General features: G+C 45.0%; 1 protein-coding gene and 1 long non-coding RNA gene across 2 annotated transcripts in view; one reads left to right on the plus strand and one right to left on the minus strand.

Annotated features, from left to right (window-relative positions):
* PDILT (protein disulfide isomerase like, testis expressed) overlaps window positions 1–14,189 on the plus strand; it is a 44,971-nt gene extending 30,782 nt beyond the window's left edge. The window contains exons 6-12 of the mRNA XM_050775011.1: window positions 491–601; window positions 686–811; window positions 3,906–4,103; window positions 7,908–8,028; window positions 10,817–10,995; window positions 12,708–12,797; window positions 13,796–14,189. Of these exons, the coding sequence (XP_050630968.1) occupies window positions 491–601; window positions 686–811; window positions 3,906–4,103; window positions 7,908–8,028; window positions 10,817–10,995; window positions 12,708–12,797; window positions 13,796–14,041 (1,071 nt within the window). The 3' untranslated portion in view covers window positions 14,042–14,189. The remainder of the gene's footprint in view (window positions 1–490; window positions 602–685; window positions 812–3,905; window positions 4,104–7,907; window positions 8,029–10,816; window positions 10,996–12,707; window positions 12,798–13,795) is intronic.
* On the minus strand, window positions 4,007–16,827 carry LOC126945074 (uncharacterized). The gene is made up of 3 exons (XR_007722286.1): window positions 16,705–16,827; window positions 13,881–13,997; window positions 4,007–4,189 (listed from the first exon to the last, which is right to left on the minus strand). It is a non-coding gene; the product is annotated as an uncharacterized LOC126945074 (long non-coding RNA).
* Between the last annotated feature and the right edge of the window lie 2,086 nt (window positions 16,828–18,913).

An 18,913-nucleotide genomic window follows, 5' to 3' on the forward strand; every position in this document is an offset into this window, starting at 1 on the left:
TTATAGTTCACTATGTATAGAGAAACGTTTAGGCCAAACTTAAAACATGTAAGGAGGCAGCTTTAGGCTAAGCTTGATTTAACACCTGTCCTGAAGTCCTGAATCTCCTGAGACCGGGCTTGTCCTAATAGGAATGAGCTGTCAGTCATTAGTTGGAATAGTATGTGAGAAATTGCTTAGCCCTGGCACCGATATTTTAATATTTGATGGATTACAGAGCATGACAATGGCTGGGGCCATTAAGTCAATTACACTCCTTGTGGCCTGCCACAGATCTGAGATTTTCATGACTCTCACCTACCCAGATTCCACCCACAGACTAATCTGAGCAGCCCTTCCTAGTTATTCACTACCTACATTACAGACTACACCTGACACCATTCCTCAGTGCTTTCTTTTCATCCAAGGAGAAAATGGTGCTATTTTTATTTATTAAATGGCTATATCACGAAAGCTACTGTCCTCCAATGTGTTTCTCCTTTGGTCCAAGGGAAAAATCGTGAACCGCCAAGAACTTATTAATGACAGTACCAACAAACAGGAACTCAATCGTGTCATAAAACAGCACCTTACAGATTTTGTGATCGAATACAACGCTGAGGTCAGTGAGTAAAGCGTCCCCAGAGGAAGGGGAGCTGGGGCCACTGTGTGTGCTTGGGATGACATACTTTCCCGGTCATTTCAGAATAAGGATCTGATTTACGAGTTGTACATCATGAGTCACATGCTGCTCTTCGTCTCCAAAAGCTCGGAGTCATTTGGAATCATAATTCAGCATTATAAGCTGGCGTCAAAGGAATTCCAAAACAAGGTTTGTAGAGTGCGCCATTGCTCTTTGGGACTCCAGGATGAGGATTCAAAGCCTACAGACCCTGAGGGCGTTTGCCTGCCCTGCTTATTATAAATTGAATCAGGAAAGATCGGCATGTGCAATTGCCTGCCGGTTTTCTGATCCGCATGTCAACGCCTCATATCATTTACTATTTAATTTTAAATATGCCTCCTCCATTCTTCCTGCCCAGTGTCTCTTCATGCCAAATCTACACTCCTTCGCTCGTCTTTGTAATAAGTCTACTCTGAGAACATGAAGGTTTGCCTGCTTTTTGATGGATCACTAAGTGGACTCCATACACTAAGAGTGTTATCATTTGGCCGGGAGGTGGGGGGAGGAAAGACCACTGCTGTCTGAGGTCAGGGAACATGAAAGCCTGAAGGTGGGGCTTTCAGATTATCTGGCAAGTAATTGCTAAGATTCTGGGCTTTAACATTGTACAGACCCAAGTTCAAATTCTCTTTCTCTGACAAACTACACTCAGGTGAGTTTCTTAACCCCATATTGAGGTCTCCTCATGTATGAAATGGACAGTTGTAGTAAGAATTAGAAAATATATATGTAAAGCATGAGCTTTACAATCAATGGTGCTTTTTATTATCGTCATCATCACCATTAGAAACAAACGTTTCCCCTAAGTTATTCCTGTATTTAAGGTAGTTAGCAGTACCTGAACTATGGAAACTGTTTCATTAATTTTTCTCTTCATCTTTACAGGAAGTAGAATCATGGCAGGGATTTTTTCTCTTTTGAAAAAAAAATTAATCTGAAATTAAATAAAACAATTGAGAACTTTGTAACCTAAAATAAAGCCACTAGAGTATAACATATATAATGTTCATGCTACATCCCACCACATTATTTTCAAAAAAGATGGTTCGAATCACAGAAAGAATTCCTCTTGTTAAATATATTTCTTGGGGGCTGTTTTTTTCCAATTTTACTCCAAGTTTTTGGATATAGTTAAATTGATTGCAACCCGATTGCTTTTTCTCTATTTCTCCGATTTTACAGTAGTCAATGCTTAGCCATTATTTTCTTCCATTCTTTTTAACTCTTTAATCTTCCTGGTATTTACTTTGGCTTACATCAGAAGACGAACTTCTAAATTGCAGTCACCCTAGTGAGTTTCCCAAATGCCATTTATAAATTGTGATCCATTTCACAGCCAACAATGAACAGTTGAATGGATACTATTTCAACAGATTGCACCTCTTATCTTGCTCACCTCTGTGCTCCAGTGCCAACAGAAGGCAGCAAATATTTGTTGAAAGTACACAAGGATGGTTTTAATATGTTTGCTGTGTTTTTCAATTTCCCTGGCACCTAGAAGAGGAGCACGCAGTGGGGCCTTTAATCTGATGAATGAATGAACTGAAAGTATCTGACCCTAGGTGGCTGCAGCAGTTGCCTCCAACTCATCTCCCTACTTCCACTTTTGCTTCTTCTCTGCAACCAGAATGACCTTCTCAAAATTTTTAGCATGTCACTTTCTAGCTTACCATCCTTCAGTGGCCCACCATTATGTTCAGACTAAACCCAGGCTCCTTACTGGATCTCTGACCTCATCTTCGACAGGCTCTGACCTTGTCTCTTTTGTCTCTCTCCCTCATGGTGATGAAGCTGTTACTGGAAAGGGGTCCTGATCCAGACCCTAAAAGAGGATTCTTGGATCTCGTACCAGAAAGAATTCAGGGCCAGTTCGCAGAGTAAAGTGAAAGCAAGTTTGTTAGGAAAGTAAAGGAATAAAGAATGGCTGTTCCATAGACAGAGCAGCCCCGAGGGCGGCTGGTTGCCCATTTTTATGGTTATTTCTTGATGAAATGCTAAACAAGGAGTGGGTTTTTCATGCTTCCCTTTTTTAGACCATATGGGGTAACTTCCTGACATTGCCATGGCATTTGTAAACTGTCATGGCGCTGGTGGGAGTGTAGCAATGAGGACAACCAGAGATCACTCTCGTCACTATCTCGGTTTTGGTGGGTTTTGGCCGGCTTCTTTACTGCAACCTGTTTTATCAGCAAGGTCTTCAGGACCTGTATCTTGTGCCAATCTCCTATCTCATTCTGTGACTAAGAATGCCTAAACCGTCTGGAAAAGCAGCCCCATAGGTCTCAGCCTCATTTTACCCAGCCTGTATTCAAGATGAAGTTGCTCTGGTTTAAACACCTCTGATGAAGCCACACTGACGTTTCTTTTCTACTCCCAGAACACGGTAAGCTCTCTAGGTGTTTGTTTTGTCTTCAGGCCTTTGCACTGGCAGTTTCCACCACCCGGAATACTGTTGTGTGACTTGTTACTATCTACTATATCCCAGTTGAAATGTGACCTCCTCAGGTTCTCCTCTTGACCACCCTACCTAATCCTGAGCCCCTACCTTACCCCATCTGGGCAGTTACTCTCTATCACATTGCCCTGTTTTATTGTCTAATTGGCACTCATTGCTGTTTGACTTTATAAGTTCATTCACTCATTTGTTGTCTGTCTTCTCCACTAGAACATAAGCTCCCTGAGGGCAGGATTTTGTCTGCTTTGGGCATGGTTGTGTCCTCAGTGCTCAGTAAAATGGCTCACACATAGTAGGCACTCCATGAATGTTTGTTGAATGAATGAATGAAGTCATGAATTTCCTTGATAGAATAATTTTGAATAATAATAACTGTCACATATTGAACACTTTCTACCTGCCAGTCCCTGAACTAAGCCTTTCCATACATTGTCCTGTTTAATTCTCACAGAATTCTCACTGCCTAGAAGATAGGCACTGTGATAATCATTTTACAGATCACGAAACTGATGAAACAGTTTGAAACAGAATGAAACAGAATGAAAGCTCAGGGCTTCCTGACCTCCTGAAATTTTGTAGATGGAGCACAGTGCAAGGAGGCTAAAGCCAGACTGGTGGCTACCGCCTGCCATGCATTTCAGTGCAGAGCTGCACCTGCCTTCGTTACATTTTGCAGAGGTGCTCCACAGACCCCACCATGTGCATCCCCTTAGTCCACAGCCTTCCAACAGTTTTTCTCTATTGGCAAAGGATCCAGAGAGACAAGGGTTTAATTTTCTTTGGCAGATCCTTTTCATCCTTGTGAATGCAGACGAACCCAGAAATAGACGTGTCATTGAGTATTTCCGGGTCACAGAGGTCGATATACCATCTGTCCAAATCCTAAACTTGAGTTCTGACGCCAGGTACAAAATGCCTTCGGATGACATAACTTACGAAAACCTGAAGAAATTTGGCCGTAGCTTCCTGAGTAAAAATGCCAAGGTAGGTTTGTTCTTGGACAAGGTTTATCCAGAACCTCAAAATCATCTCCTTCTCATAATTCTGCTGGCTTTGATCATTCTCCTCACCTGTATGTGGAGGCAGAATAAAGATCAACTTTGTGGCTCAATGTGGGGAAATCCCCCATCTCCCCACCTCAAATCTATCCAACTTCTGACCTATCCCAAGCCTTTAGTTCCTCCACTCATTCTTAGTTGTAAAGTGGAGGCATTTCCTTTGCAGGAATTCACCATAGAAATGCAGGCACTCAGTAGGGTTAACTTGCCCTCTGAAAGGAGGCTCTTCTTCTCCTATCACCTCCAATGTGAAAGATCTACTTGGTCCAAGAGCATATGCTTGCTTTGAGGAGGAGAAGGGGGATGGAGCCACAGGGCAATCAGGACTTAGCCTCAAAAGCTTTAGGGACCTTTTCGTTGGATGGGGTTAGAAGGGGGCTCATCTATTTTGCTAGCAGGAAGGAGAGGCTGCAGAAACACATGGAACACGTAGTCTAGTCACCCACTGTCTATGTCTCCACAGCTACTCTGCTGAGTAAGGTAACCATATTATTTATTTTCCAAATTGGGACATTATGGGAGTAAGGATTCTGGAATGGGCCAGCTGTGGTGGCTCATGCCTGTAATGCCAGCACTTTGCAAGCCTGAGGCAAGAGGCTCGCTTGAGCCCAGGAGTTCAAGACCAGCCTGGCCAACACAGCAAGATCCCATCTTGACAAAAAATTTAAAAATTAGCCAGGTGTGGTGGTGTGCATCTGTAGTCTCAGATACTTAGGAGGCTGAGGAGCATTGCTTGAGCCTAGATATCAAGGCTACAGTGAGCTACAATCACACCACTGCACTCCAGCCTGGGCCACAGAGGAAGACCTCTCCCCCCACCCCCAAAAAAATCTGGAACAATAGAAGTAAATTGAGACTCTCCAGACAAACCCAAATGATGGTCCCCTTACCTGAGTCCTCTACTGCCTTTTGTCCATTCCCCCAGAGAGATAGCTGCCCCTGCAGCTGTCTCTATGGAAGCTGTCTTGTGTGCACAGCATTTTCATGGGCCAAGTGGTGAGGCTGCTGTCCTTCTTTCCACTTCCAACCCATTCTCGTTCTTTCACCTTTAGAAACCCAGATGCCTTGGATCTCATGCTTTTTGACCCTGTGCTCTCACCCCCTTGTTGCTGCCCTCTGACTATCTCCCTTCACTCTCCGAGGACCTAAGCTCCTGATGGCAGCCTTTCCCTAAGCCCCAACTCTGCCATCATTTCCAGAGATGTCAGTGTCCACAACCCTGGTCTCCTCCAGCAGCTGATGTGTCCATGCCATGTCGGTTCCCTGCTCCCATGCCCACAACCTGGAGATTGCAGCACCTCCCAATGCCTGACTTTCCCTCCAGGACACACATAGCTACGATTCCTCATCCTTCTCATTGTCCCCAACCTCCCAATCCCATTTCTCTTTAGTACCCCGTCTGCGAACTTGCATTCCATCATTCATTGCTCTGATGATGATTCCCTTAACTCTTTTATCCCCTCCATCTTCCACCTCCTCTACACCCCATAGTACTCACTAGGCAAAGTTCCAACTCTGGCTGAACCCCCTTAACTTCCCTGCTTCCAGACCAACATCACCACGAGGGTAGCTGGCTTCATGGCATTGCAAACTAGCCTCCCATGGACTTTGAGAAAAGTCCTGGCATCCACATGGAAATTTCTGTTAGTGTGTTCATTTTTAAATCTCAGAGTGTCTCTGTCCTCATATCCCATTCCCACCCACTCTCGGCCGAGCACTCTACCCCTAGATCACTAAGAAAATAGATGTCTTCACATTGGGTCCTCCTCACTTTCCATCACCATGTCTTAAATCCTACCTGGAATACTACCCATCCTCTCTCTCTCTCCCTTGCAGTTAGATCTGAGGTGGTGTCTGTCTTCCTCTGAAAGGCCAACATGTCTTCTTATGCTGTTAGAGCAGAGATGGGCATCCTCTACAAGACCTATGAGATCCACCTGATCTGAGCCATTCCCCACAATTGTCACCATCTTCTATCTCCCATGCCCCATGGCTGCCCCATTTGTGCTCCCACTGACAGAATCTTTAAGTGCTTTCCAGAGGATGGAGGGGGTGCGGTGAGGGAGGACCCTGTGGAAGAAGAGGCTGTGAGCCAGACAGAGGCTGCATAGTAAGAACCAACATGGTGAAACCCCATCTCTACAAAAACTACAAAACACTAGCCGGGCATGATGGCACACACCTGTAGTCCCAGTTACTCAGGAGCCTGAGGCAGGAGAATCACTTGAACCCAGGAGGTGGAGGTTGCAGTGAGCCCAGATGCCACCACTGCACTCCAGCCTGGGTGACAGAGTGAGATTCTGTCTCCAAAAAAAAAAAAAAAAAAAAAAAAAAAAGAAGAATTTGGTTTCCTAAGAGCAATGTTAGAAGCCAGATTTGGTGAAAATAGAGCCCTGCTTATAAAGAATAAAGGTGTGGGAGAACTGGGAGGAGATGCGGGGAGAACATCTGGAGGTTCTTCTGGCAATTGAGATGAGAGACAGAGGCAACCTGGATTTGGTCAGTAACTGCGCAGATGGAGAAAAGGATGTGGATTCAGGAGACATTCAGGAGGCAATGATTGTAGATAAAAGATTTGTTTTGAGATTTCCAACACTTACTTCAAAGAGAAGCAAAAGCTGAGCTCATTTTTTGTTCATTCATTTGCAAAACATTTATTGAGGATCTACTATGTAGCAGGCAGTGGATACTCAATGGCAAGGAAAGAAAAATCTCTTCTGACATTCCATCTAGTATGGTAGAGACACATTAATCAAATAACTAGAAAAATAAATATAAATAGTAAACGTGAATAAGTGATACAAGAAAAAGTACTGAGTATTATGAGAATTCATGGCAGCGAGTCCTCATCTAGACCAGGGGAGGGTCAAGGAAGTCCTCCCTTGGGCCATTCTGAGGCATACATTTTGAGTTACCCAGATGAAGAAGGGAGGGTAGGAATCAGGAGTGGGGAGGCCTGTCAGCCGGAAGGAACAGCGTTAACAAAGGCCTGAGCTGGGAGGAAGGTTGGCCATTTGGATAAACTGAAGACCAACATGGCTGAGGAAAGAAAAGAGAAGACTTCCTTTATTGCAGGGACCAATCAAAGTGTGATCAAGGTTTCATAAGTCATGTAAGTGGTCTTGATCTTGGTTCTTAGAGTAATTGAGGACAACTAATTTTTTTTTTTTTTTTTTTTTTTGAGATGAAGTCTTGCTCTGTCAACCAGCCTGGCGTGCAGTAGCACAATCTTTGCTCACTGCAACTTCCGCCTCCCGGGTTCAAGCAATTCTCCTGCCTCAGCCTCCCGAGTAGCTGGGATTACAGGTGCATGCCACCATACCCAGCTAATATTTGTATTTTTTCTTTTTTTAGTAGAGACGAGGTTTTACCATGTTGGCCAGGCTGGTCTCAAACTCCTGACTTCATGATCCGCCCGCCTTGGCCTCCCAAAGTGCTGTGATTACAGGCGTGAGCCACTGCACCCGGTTTAAAGCTTCTTTTTATAAAATCTGAGAAATCTATCCCAGTTTCAAGCTTTGTCTGCTCCTTAGTCCCCTGACCGCAAATTGCCCTGAACCATCCAGGGTTGACATCAAGCTCATGATCCATCTCAGTATTTCAAACTCTTTTCTAAGGTTCTTGTGAAAAGACACAAGAAAACCTTTAGCTGTTTCCAGTCAGGGTGGGGAGGCCCACAACTTCGAAACCCTTTCTGAAGATTCTTAGACCTTTCAAATGTGCTTCCTAGAAACATCAATCCAGTGAAGAGATTCCAAAACACTGGGACCAGGGACTTGTTAAGCAGCTCGTGGGGAAGAACTTCAACATAGTCGTCTTTGACAAAGAAAAGGACGTGTTTGTGATGTTCTGTAAGTACCTTCAAGAGGGGTTGGGAGGCAACAGGTGCCAAAATTATGTTTCAACTGTTTCTCCTGAATTCTTTGGCACTGAAATCTCTAAAACCCATCAATGCACCATGCCAAGGATGGTCTTCAGATACCCAAAGAGATTGACTCAAGATGCTATCAGGAACAATGCAACTCTGTCCCCAAGAAATGTAATTCTTAGAATGTATGCAATGCCTTCCATGTAACCCAGGCCTGTGGCTATTTCTAAAAGCAATAATGCTGATGGCTAACAATGTTTGATTGGATGCTGTAGTATATTGGGCTTTATTCTAAGCCATTGCATACATTATCTCATTTATTCCTTACAACATCCTTTTGAAAGTAGCTACTTTTATTGCTCTGACTTTGCAGATGATTAAATAGAGTCTCAGGAAGGTGAAGACATTTTTTTCCAGTATCTTGCAGCCAATAAGTGCTGGAACTGGGATCTGAATTTAGGCATCTGATTCTAGCACCTACACTCCTAACTGCTGTACAGGATTTCTTTGCTTCTGGCTTTAGATTACTTGTCAAATGGCCCATAGGAGTTGGGGACCCCAATCCTTCATGTACAGTACTTAGCCCGTCTGACATTTTGTAAGCACTTGATAAGTGAAAATTGCTACTGCTGTTGTTATTTCTATTATTATAATTACTTCCAGGGCTCGCCTAAGAACTATTGCCCTTTTCCCATTGTTTCTGATTTGCACGTGAGAGAAAAAGCCAGAGATGTTCTCTCCCACACTGAGACACAGAGAAAGGTGATACTGAAGTTCCTTCAGACATCTCTTTATTTTAACATTTAATGAGCCCTTACAATGAGTCAAGCATGAGTTTGCTATTGACACACCTCCTCTAAGGAGCTGTGTGACAAGTTTGTGAGGAAGGTATGCTGGTTTTCCCCATGTCACAGATCAGGGAACCCCACCTCAGAGAGGTTAATGACCTTACCCTAGGTCACACAGTAAGTAGCAAGACAAGAAGTTTAACGCAAGCTCTGATGCTATTACTTTCTTGAGGGTAAGGCAAGGGCTACACTGCATCATGCAGTCCTTTTACAATCACTCTGAAAGGGACTCTTATTCACAGAGCGAGGTGCTTAAGGTCTGTGGCTGAATCACCAAGATCCGCTACCTAGGTGCAGCCATTCTGTACTTACGTCACACCCAGAGTTATGAGACTGTCCATTTCATTTTGATAAAAGGCAAAATCAGCTTCATTTTCTTGGAAGTAGTGCTACGGGATTGGCCCCCTGGGGCTGCAACCATTATGCCCCCTCCTGTTCTGACCCAGGACCCGCTGAGTGCTAGTGGGGCTGCCAGAGATGCTGCAGGCAGCGGGGATGGCCATGAAGACACTTGGCTTGTAAATGGGGGATGATCATCCGAAGATGGTGTGTCTGGGGGCTTTTGAGGCCATTTCTCTTCCAGAGCCAGAAACTGAGCTTTGAGCTCTAATAGAAGGACAAGCAGGTAAGGTTTGCTTTCCCTTGGATTGGAGCAGGTCTCTGGTTTCCAGAGGCCCAGGAGCCTGGACCACATTCAAAGACCAAAGAACTGTCCACAAGAAAGTTCAGTGTCCCCTGTCCAAGAGTAGTTACTCACGAGTAGTTACTATGCCTGTCACACTTCTTGGGGATATTCTCCTCCACTGAATTTTATATGTATAATGACATGACATGTAATTGCATATACATGACATGACATAACATAACATATATATGTTATGTTATATTAATCTCTACCTGTGGTATAGTGGTCACTAGTCAAAGCAGCCTGTCTTTAAACCCCACTTCTTCTGCTTAACTACTCTGATCTGAAAAGTGAAATTACTGCATAACTTTGGGCAAGTTCCCAAACTTCTATTGTGAAAAACCCCTGTGCTATAATGCATATGCGCGCACACACACACACACGCACACACACACACACACTTTTCGGCATAACATAAAAAGTCATCTAGCATAAATATTGTTCTTGGCTTTCTTCTTCTACTAGAGTGGAACACTATGTTAAATGAAAGGAATTTGAAAAAAAGAAAAAAAGCAAGCTGGGCACAGTGGCACAAGCCTGTAGCCCCAGCAACTCAGGAAGCTGAGATGGAAGGATTTCTTGAGCCCAGGAGTTTGAGTTTGAGCCCAACCTGGGCAACATAGCAAAACCTTGCCTCTAAAAAGCAAAACAAAAAAATAAAAGAAAACATGAACACACCAAAAGTGTTAGTATTTAGGTAGAAGAGAACTAAGCTATTTTTTTCTTTTTCTTTTTTTTTGTTTCGTTTTTGAGGTGGAGTCCTTCTCTGTCACCCAGGCTGGAGTGCAGTGGTGCAGTCTCAGCTCATTGCAACCTCTTCCTCCCAGGTTCAAGTGATTCTCCTGCCTCAGCCTCCTGAGAAGCTGGGATTACAGGCGCATGCCACCATGCTAGGCTAATTTTTGTATTTTTAGTAGAGATGTGGTTTCACCACATTGGTCAGGCTGGTCTTGAACTCCTGACCTTGTGTTCCACCAGCCTCAGCCTCCCAAAGTGCTGGGATTATAGGCGTGAGCCACCGCACCCGGCCAAAGCTATCTTTTTCTAATTTATCGAATAACAATCAGGTACTATGGCTGAAATGTAAACATAACCTGATATATGATTAAAAGAAAGAGGGAGTGCAATTGGCAAAACAGCAGGACCACAAGTGGAACACAGCGATGCCATGTGTTGGGTGGCGCCAGCTTTCTGGATCTTCATCAATGTGAGTCTGAGCCATGGCCCTTCTCTTCCAGATGCACCCTGGTCTAAAAAGTGCAAGATGTTGTTCCCGCTGTTGGAGGAACTAGGCCGAAAGTATCAAAACCACTCCACGATCATCATTGCCAAGATCGACATCACAGCAAATGACATTCAGCTGATGTACCTGGACCGGTACCCATTCTTCAGGCTGTTTCCCACCGACTCTCAACAAGTGAGGGGCTCTTGGGACACACATGGCTGAAAACAATGTTATGTTATTATCAGGGACTCAGTTTCTCCCTACCTCCAGCTGCGCTTTCTACCAAACCAGTTTTATTCTCAGCTGCGGCCACTATCCATCCTCTCACATTCAAGTTCAAAGAATATTTTCCAGTAGTTTGCACCAAAGTCCTGAGACTCACTATCATTGGGTGTAGCTTGCATATCCCTGACCCAGTCACTGTGGCCAAGTGGATGTGGATGTTTTGATGGGCAAGCCTGGTTTATACGGTTTCTACTAGTATTGGGGCTGAGCTCTACCCTAACTATATGAAATAAGGTGGGAGGAATCTCCATGAGAATATTGGATGTGGGGTATTACTAGATGAAGGAAACAATACATGCTAGAGACAAACAATGTCATTTCCACCTTGGGATTACAGTCATCAGCCATAACCAGTGTTGATAGAACCCACTCTCCATGCCATGTCCATTCATGGGAAAGAGCATCAGTCAAAGAAATGTAAGCCCAGGTTTCTGCTCCTTAGAAGAGTATGGATGAATGCAATTGAAATCAAGGGGGAGCAAGAGATTCTGGAGGGCAGATATGGCTGCAAGTCTCCATGCAGACCCAGTACTCCGGAGAATGGTGGGGACTATGTGCTACAGGTAGGAAGTGTAGTCTGAACAAAGAGGTGGGCAGAAGGGTGACCCAGCACTGTGGCAAGATTCCATTGTGACCCACTCTTTGCTCAGTCTGCACTGCAGAGGATGCATGTCAGGGAGTTGTGCAACTGATGCTGGGCTGAGAGGATGAGGCTAAGGTCATAATCTCAAATTATCTGAAGAAATTTGGGTGACCCGTGGACATGAAGAAGCTTCTGAACTTTCCTAAAGAGGAAAGGGGGTCGGGCGCGGTGCCTCATGCCTGTAATCTCATTACATTAGGAGGCTGAGGCAGTTGGATCATGAGGTCAAGAGATCCAGACCATCCTGGCCAACATGGTAAACCCCATCTCTACTAAAAATATAAAATTAGTCAGGCATGGTGGCGCATGCCTGTAGTCCCAAGTACCCAGGAGGCTGAGGCAGAGGAATTGCTTGAACCCAGGAGGCAGAGGTTGCAGTGAGCTGGGATCGCGCCACTGCACTCCAGCCTGGTGACAGGGCAAGATTCTGTCTCAAAAAAAAAAGGGAAAGAGAACGTATGATAACGGAGCACTGACCATATGCCAGATGCTTTTGAAAATAACTATTCTTCCTCTTATTATTGTCACTATGATAGCAATAATAATAATAACAAACGCCTATAGTGCTCATCACGAACCAGGTGCTGTTTTCCATACTTCACGTACATCACTTTATTTTATCCTTATAACAACCCTACGAGGTAGGTACTATTTTGTCTCCATATTAGAGATGGGAAAACTGAGTCAGAGAAATTAAATAACCAGACCACACTGCAGTAATGCAGCCAAAGTTTAAGGCTTCGCTGTGTGGTTTTACAGTCCATGCTTTCATCCACTACATAACAACCCTATGACAGAGGCATTTTTATTATCCTTCCCTTGGAGCCGTGGCACTGGAGGCTAAGACAAGTTAAGGAACCTGCATAACATACTCGGGGTTGTTAGGAATTTGACCCTGGGTTTACCTAGGTAGCAATCCTCGAGCACCTCTGCGGGAAGAGGATCCCATCCTGACCCTGTTCCGTTTTCTTCCTAGGCTGTCCTGTATAAGGGAGAACATACACTGAAGGGCTTCTCTGACTTCCTGGAAAGCTACATCAAAACTAGCATTGAGGATGAGGATGAGGTAAGGGGCAACAGAAACACCTTGGATTATTCTGTCCCACACAGAATCCCCAGGAATTCAATGGACGACAAAAGAGTGTGCTTAGAGTTACATAATCTCGGGAGATGGTTGAGGATGGATGGAGAGCCATCCAGTTTGGGTGACTCTACTAGTCACCTTTATTTCAAAGGCACTTACTATGGGAAGCAGAAAGGGCAGACTTTAGAAACATCTAGAAAGACCGAGGCTCTGAGGTAACACACAGCTGCTTGCCTTGGGCCGCTCCCCTGGGACTGACCAGATGTCTTGGTGGGATTCTGCCCTCTGGCATTACTCTCCTGATGCATGAGACCACAGCCCGCTTTCTCCCCTAGCCATGCCTCAGTGAGGCCCTCTGCTGGACGGTGCCATCTGTATTAATTAAGACTTTTCTGCTGGAAATTCCAGACACTACTCTTTGCTTTAAGCAACGATGGGAATTTATCCCATATAACTGGTAGAACATCAGGAGTGGGTGGATCCAGAACCCAGGCTTGCTTTCTGTCTTCCCATCTCTGTTTTCCTCTATGTTGGTTTCATTCTCAAGTAGTCATTTCCCCACAGAAGTTCAAAGATTACACCACAGCTCCAAACTAACATCCTCCCAGTGTAGAAAGCAAGCAACTACTTCTTAGATGTCCCAGAAAATGTCCTGGACAGAGATCTCATTAGCTAAGACTGGTCACTTGTCCAGTCCTGGAGCTAGTGGTGCAGGAGCCACATCTATAGACTTAGAACCTTTGGTTCCTCCCAAGGTCCTCTTACCTGAAGGGTGAAACCACAGTTGAGCATTTTACCACCCAAACCAAATGGATCTTTAGCATCTATGAAAACCCTGCAGTCCAAAGACCGATTCTCTCTGGGCACTTTCAGAAGAAGTAGCTTTGACTACTACAACCACAATGATCACATATTTCTTATCTATTTCTTTCTCCCTTTCTTCCCTCCCTCCCTTCTTCTTTCCACCTTTTCTTTCATAGCTATTGTCTGTTGAGCAAAACGAAGTGATAGAAGAGGAAGTGCGAGCTAAGGAAAAGGAGGTGCCTATGATGAAGAAAGAGTTACCTGAACAGCAGTCGCCTGAGCTGGAGAACGTGACCAAGCATGTATCCAAGCTGGAAGAGTCCGCTGGGAAGAAGAAAACATCTGAGGAGGTGGTGGTGGTGGCCAAACCAAAGGGACCTCCAACGCAAAAGAAGAAACCAAAAGTCAAGGAAGAACTGTAGCTTCTCCAATACCAGGAAAAAAGATGCTCATCTTCCAGATCCTGGCATCATTTTCTGAGGGGATTGATTCCAATAAAAGCATATATATTGTGGTAGGGTAGGTGGGGCAGGGGTGGGGCTGGATAATAAAACCTCTGAAGGTCCTTGGCTCTGTTTTACTCATGACCTCTTTTTCCTGGTTGGTGCTCTCTTAGAAGAACTGTGTGACCTGGATTTCAGACAGGACTGCAAGGGAAGCCACAGTAGCAACATTCAATGAGTGTGTGCAACATGCTTGGCATTCATCTAGTTCTCACACCATCACTGAACTGGGGTTCATTAACCCCATTTTATAGATGGGAAAAACTGAGGGACAGAGAGGTTAAGCAACCAGTCAGGATCACACAGGTGGAAAGCTGTTGAGATGCAACCAATCCCAGGCAATCGCACTCCGAAGACTGTGCACTTAACCACTATGCTACCGTCTCCTACCAGGTTAGGTGTCCCGAGAGTCTGGCTCAGTCTTTCAAATGAGGTGGATTGATTGTCTTACGCTTCATTTGGGCACAGTAAGAAAACGATCAAATCCCAAACCTGTCCCCAGACTTCCACATCTCAGTAAGTGGCCCATTCACTCCAGCAATCACTCCAGAATCATCAACAACTGCCTTTTTCTTTCTTCCTTCCTTTTTTTTTTTTTTTTCTTTTTTTGGAGACAGGTCTCACTCTGTCACCCAGGCTACCCTATCCAGCCCCCCACCTACCCTACCACAATGATATATGCTTTTATTGGAATCAATCCACTCAGTGCAGTGGCGTGAACAAGGCTCACTGCAGCATCAACCTCCTGGGCTCAAATGATCCTCCTGTCTCAGCCCCGCAAGTAGCTGGGACTACAGGCATGCGCCACCATGCCTGGCTACTTTCTGTATATTTTTGGAGAGATGAGGTTTCACCTTGTTGCCCAGGCTGGTCTTGGACTCCTGAGCTCAGGCAACGCACCTGCCTTGACCTCTGAAAGTGCTGGGCTCAACTGCCTTCTTTTACTATCATAAAAGTAGCTTATCCATCCATGTGATTCCACCCACTTCCCTTCACCTCTCCACTGACCGTCACCCGCCATTTCTCAGCTGAAGTCTCCTAACTGGTCTTTTTGCTGCCCCTCTGTACCTCCCTCCCAGCACCCACCCTAAACCCCTCCATATTCCATACAGCCACTGAGGCCATCTTTTAAAAAGTCGTAGCCCTAAGCACTTACAACAGCACGTTGTTTAATTATGTAATGCAGGGGTCCCCAGCCTCTTGATCACTGACCGGTATGGGTAGGTGTCCTGTTAGGAGCCCAGCAGCACAGCAGAAGGTGAGCGCCCGGTGAGTGAGCTTTACCGCCTGAGCTCCGCCTGGGTATTAGACTCTCATAGGAGCCTGAACCCTATTGTGAACTGGGCATATGAGGAATCTAGGTTGCTGGCTCCTTATGAGAATCAAATGCCTGATGATCTGGCTTTAGATCTGTGCTGTTCAATGGTTTCATCCCACTTCTTATTTCCTAGTTTCACAACATTTCCCTCCTGACACCTCCCCCCAACCACACTCTCCTACTTCCCCCCAACCTTCCCACTCCCATCCTTGGAAAAATTGTCTTCCAGGAAACCCGTCCCTGATGCCAAAAAGATTGGGGACCGCTGCTATAATGGCATCTTTATTGCTTTTAGAATAAAATCTAGCCTGCCTACCATGCCTTCAATACTTTGAAAGGTCTGGCCCCACAGATGTCTCCCTCTCCCCCTCACATTTTCGGCTCCAGCCATACTTGCTGTCTACTCTTTGAACAAGCCAAATTCACTCTCTCTTCTTCATGTTCCCTCTGCCTAAATGTACTTGCTTCAAAATACATTACCCCCAGGTCCTCACACAGCTGTGTCTTTTTAATGGTTCATATCTCAGCTCACCTGTCACCACCTCCAAAAGGCATTCCTGGAGACCAGTAATTGAAAGAATCTTATTTTGTTTGTTGTTATTGCCTGATTCTCCAATTAATATGTAAGCCCCATGAAAGCAGATATACCTGTTTTTTTTTTTTTCTTGCTATATTCCCTTTGCCTAGAACTCTGCTTGGCACATAGTAGATGCTCAATAAATGCTCATGGATCAATACAAAATTCCTTTTTAGGGGAGAGATACATAATTTCATAGTCATCCCAAAAGGCAGAGGTGCTGACAGTGTCGTCCCCAGATCCAAACTGGAATCTGTATTAGTTCCCTGTTGTTGCTCTGACAAATTAACACTTAGTGGCTTAAAACAACACAAACTCTTAGAGTTCTGGAGACTAGAAATTAGAAATCAATTCCACTGGACTAAATTCACGATGTCATCAGACTTAGTCCCTTTTGGATGAATTCCCTGCTATGCCTTTTCTAGCTTCTGGGAGGCCCCTGCATTCCTTGGTTCATGGTTCTGTCCTAGAATCACTCTGACTTTTGGTTTCATCCTCACACCTACTTCCTGACTCCTCCTGCATCACTTTTATAAGCACCACTGTGACTGCATCCAGCCTGCCCAGACAACCTCTCCATCTCAGGATCATAATCACACCTGCACAGTCCCTTTTGCTATATAAGGCAACAGTCACAGGTTTGGGGATTCAGAGGTAGACGTATTTGGGGGTCATTATTCAGCTTACCACAAGTTTACCTCACTGATTTGTGTCATTCATTTCAGCCAGGCCTTCTCTTGAGAAAAGAAGGGCAGCATTCTTTTAGAAATTGAGGTCTCTAGGAACCACCTGGGTGCCTCCACTCCTCACCCGTCATGTAAGGAAAAGGGCTGTTTGTGCTTTTTCATACCTCCAGAGCCAGCTCCCATACCCCTCACCCCGAACCTGGCCTGTCCACAACCAGAGGAAGCAGGGAACAGCCTGCGGCTCTGGAACTCACCTGAGCCAAATTCCCCAACAGGAGCAGATGTTAGTATTCAGGACACGGTGTGAGGCTCACCTGCCTCGGCCTTGAGGCCATGTGGCTGCCAGTTGAAGGAGAGTTACAGGGGGGCTGCCTAGACCAGATCATGTGGCATAGAGCCCCTGACAGGCCACGAGCCAGAGAATGTGTATGCCACCTGCAGGTCCCCCAGGCATAACTGGAGCCTCAGGAGGTGTGTGCTCAGAGAGGTAGGTAGGACAGGTGATACCCCTCTGTTGGAGGATCTTCTCCCTTGGCTCATTTTTGCCCCTTTCTGAAACACACCAACCTCTCATTCTAATTCTTTATGTTCTGTTTGATCAATTTTTCAAAACTCTCCACCCCTTAGTTTCACTCTTTCCAAAACTACCTAATACCACTTAACCCTCTAAGACCCTGTCATGACTGAGCAAGGAATGTTCTTTACTCAGGAATGCAGGTAAATCCAAGTGAGATTTGAGTTTTCATCTGGACTTAGCATGGCTAGCTGTGTAATCTTGGGGGAGTTACTCCGCCTCTCTGAACCTGTCTTCTTCCCTGTGATGTGGGTTGCTGTGTTTCGTTGTTTGAGACAATGGAGGCAAAAGCGCCGAGCACAGTGTCTGACCCAAGAGAAGTGCTCAGCAGGTGACTGTTCTCAGCATTACTAAGATCGAGTCTCCTACCCATCTTTGAAAGTTAAGAGAGAAGAGTGTTTCAGGCTGGGCGTGGTGGCTCACACCTGCAATCCCAGCGCTTTTGGAGGCCGAGGCAGGCAGATCACCTGAGGTCGGGAGTTCGAGACCAGTCTGGCCAATGTGGTGAAACTCTGTCTCTACTAAAAATACAAAAATTAGCTGGGCCTAGTTGTGTGCACCTGTAATCCCAGCTACTCGGGAGGCTGAGGCAGGAGAATCACTTGGACTTGGGAGGTGGAGGTTGTAGTGAGCCAAGACTGAACCACTGCATTCCAGCCTGGGCAACACAGCAAGACTCTGTATCAAAAAATAAATAAATAAAAATTAAAAAAAAAAGAAAGAAGAGTGTTTCAAGAAGGAAGGAAGTGCTGAGAGATTAAGGTTCGTTCAAAAACAAATATTTATTGCGCACTGTCCTAGAGGTAAGATAAAGAGAAAAATATTGACTGAATTTGGTAATGTAGATGTCTTTGGTGAACTTGATGAGCAACAGAGCAGGAAACTATGGCCATTGACAATTTTTTATACTCACAGATCCCAAGAGAAGGAAACACACCACACTGGGTAGAGGGGCTGAAAGTAGAGGAAGAGCCGCTGGGAAGCACCAGGGTTGGTCAGGAAGTAAAGAGAGCAAGGGAAAAGGCAGGAAAGAGCCTTTATTATAGTTTCTGCCGGAAGGAATGGGAGAGGCAGGGTGAGCAGATTTAGGATTGGCTTAGTTTGAATAATTTCAGAGACCTCTGGGCCATAGAGTTGTCTCTAGTTGTCTGGTACCTGGTCCCTTAGGGTGATTTAAAGCAGCGAGTAGTGACTCTGAGTGTAAAAGCCCCATAAAAGAGGCCAAGGGTTGGGGGTATGTGCTCTGGACTGATTGATTTGCAGTCGGAAGGGCACATTCACAGATAAGTCGTTTTTGATCTCTAGTAATTATTGAGCCCTGGAAGGGGCAGTCCCTCCGTGATCAGTAAGGCCCCAAGATGTAAAAGCATGAAATACAGAAACTAGAAAGCATGGTGATTACACTTATGAATAGATTCCAGCCCAAACTCCCTGTTTTTCTGCCCAAGTCTTTGTCAAGACAACTGTAGAAGCCACCTGGGGTCACCATCTTTAATCCTTTGAAGACATCCATACTAAGGTTTAGACAAGGCCTCATGAAAAAGGTATAGGATAAAAATAATTAGTTCAGGAAAAGAAGAACAGCAAATAAATGAAGAGATAACTTCCCTTTTCATCAAACAATTGCAAAAATGAA

The sequence above is a fragment of the Macaca thibetana genome, chromosome 20 (assembly GCF_024542745.1).
Source record: "Macaca thibetana thibetana isolate TM-01 chromosome 20, ASM2454274v1, whole genome shotgun sequence".
In the NCBI taxonomy this organism is placed as follows: Eukaryota; Metazoa; Chordata; class Mammalia; order Primates; family Cercopithecidae; genus Macaca; species Macaca thibetana.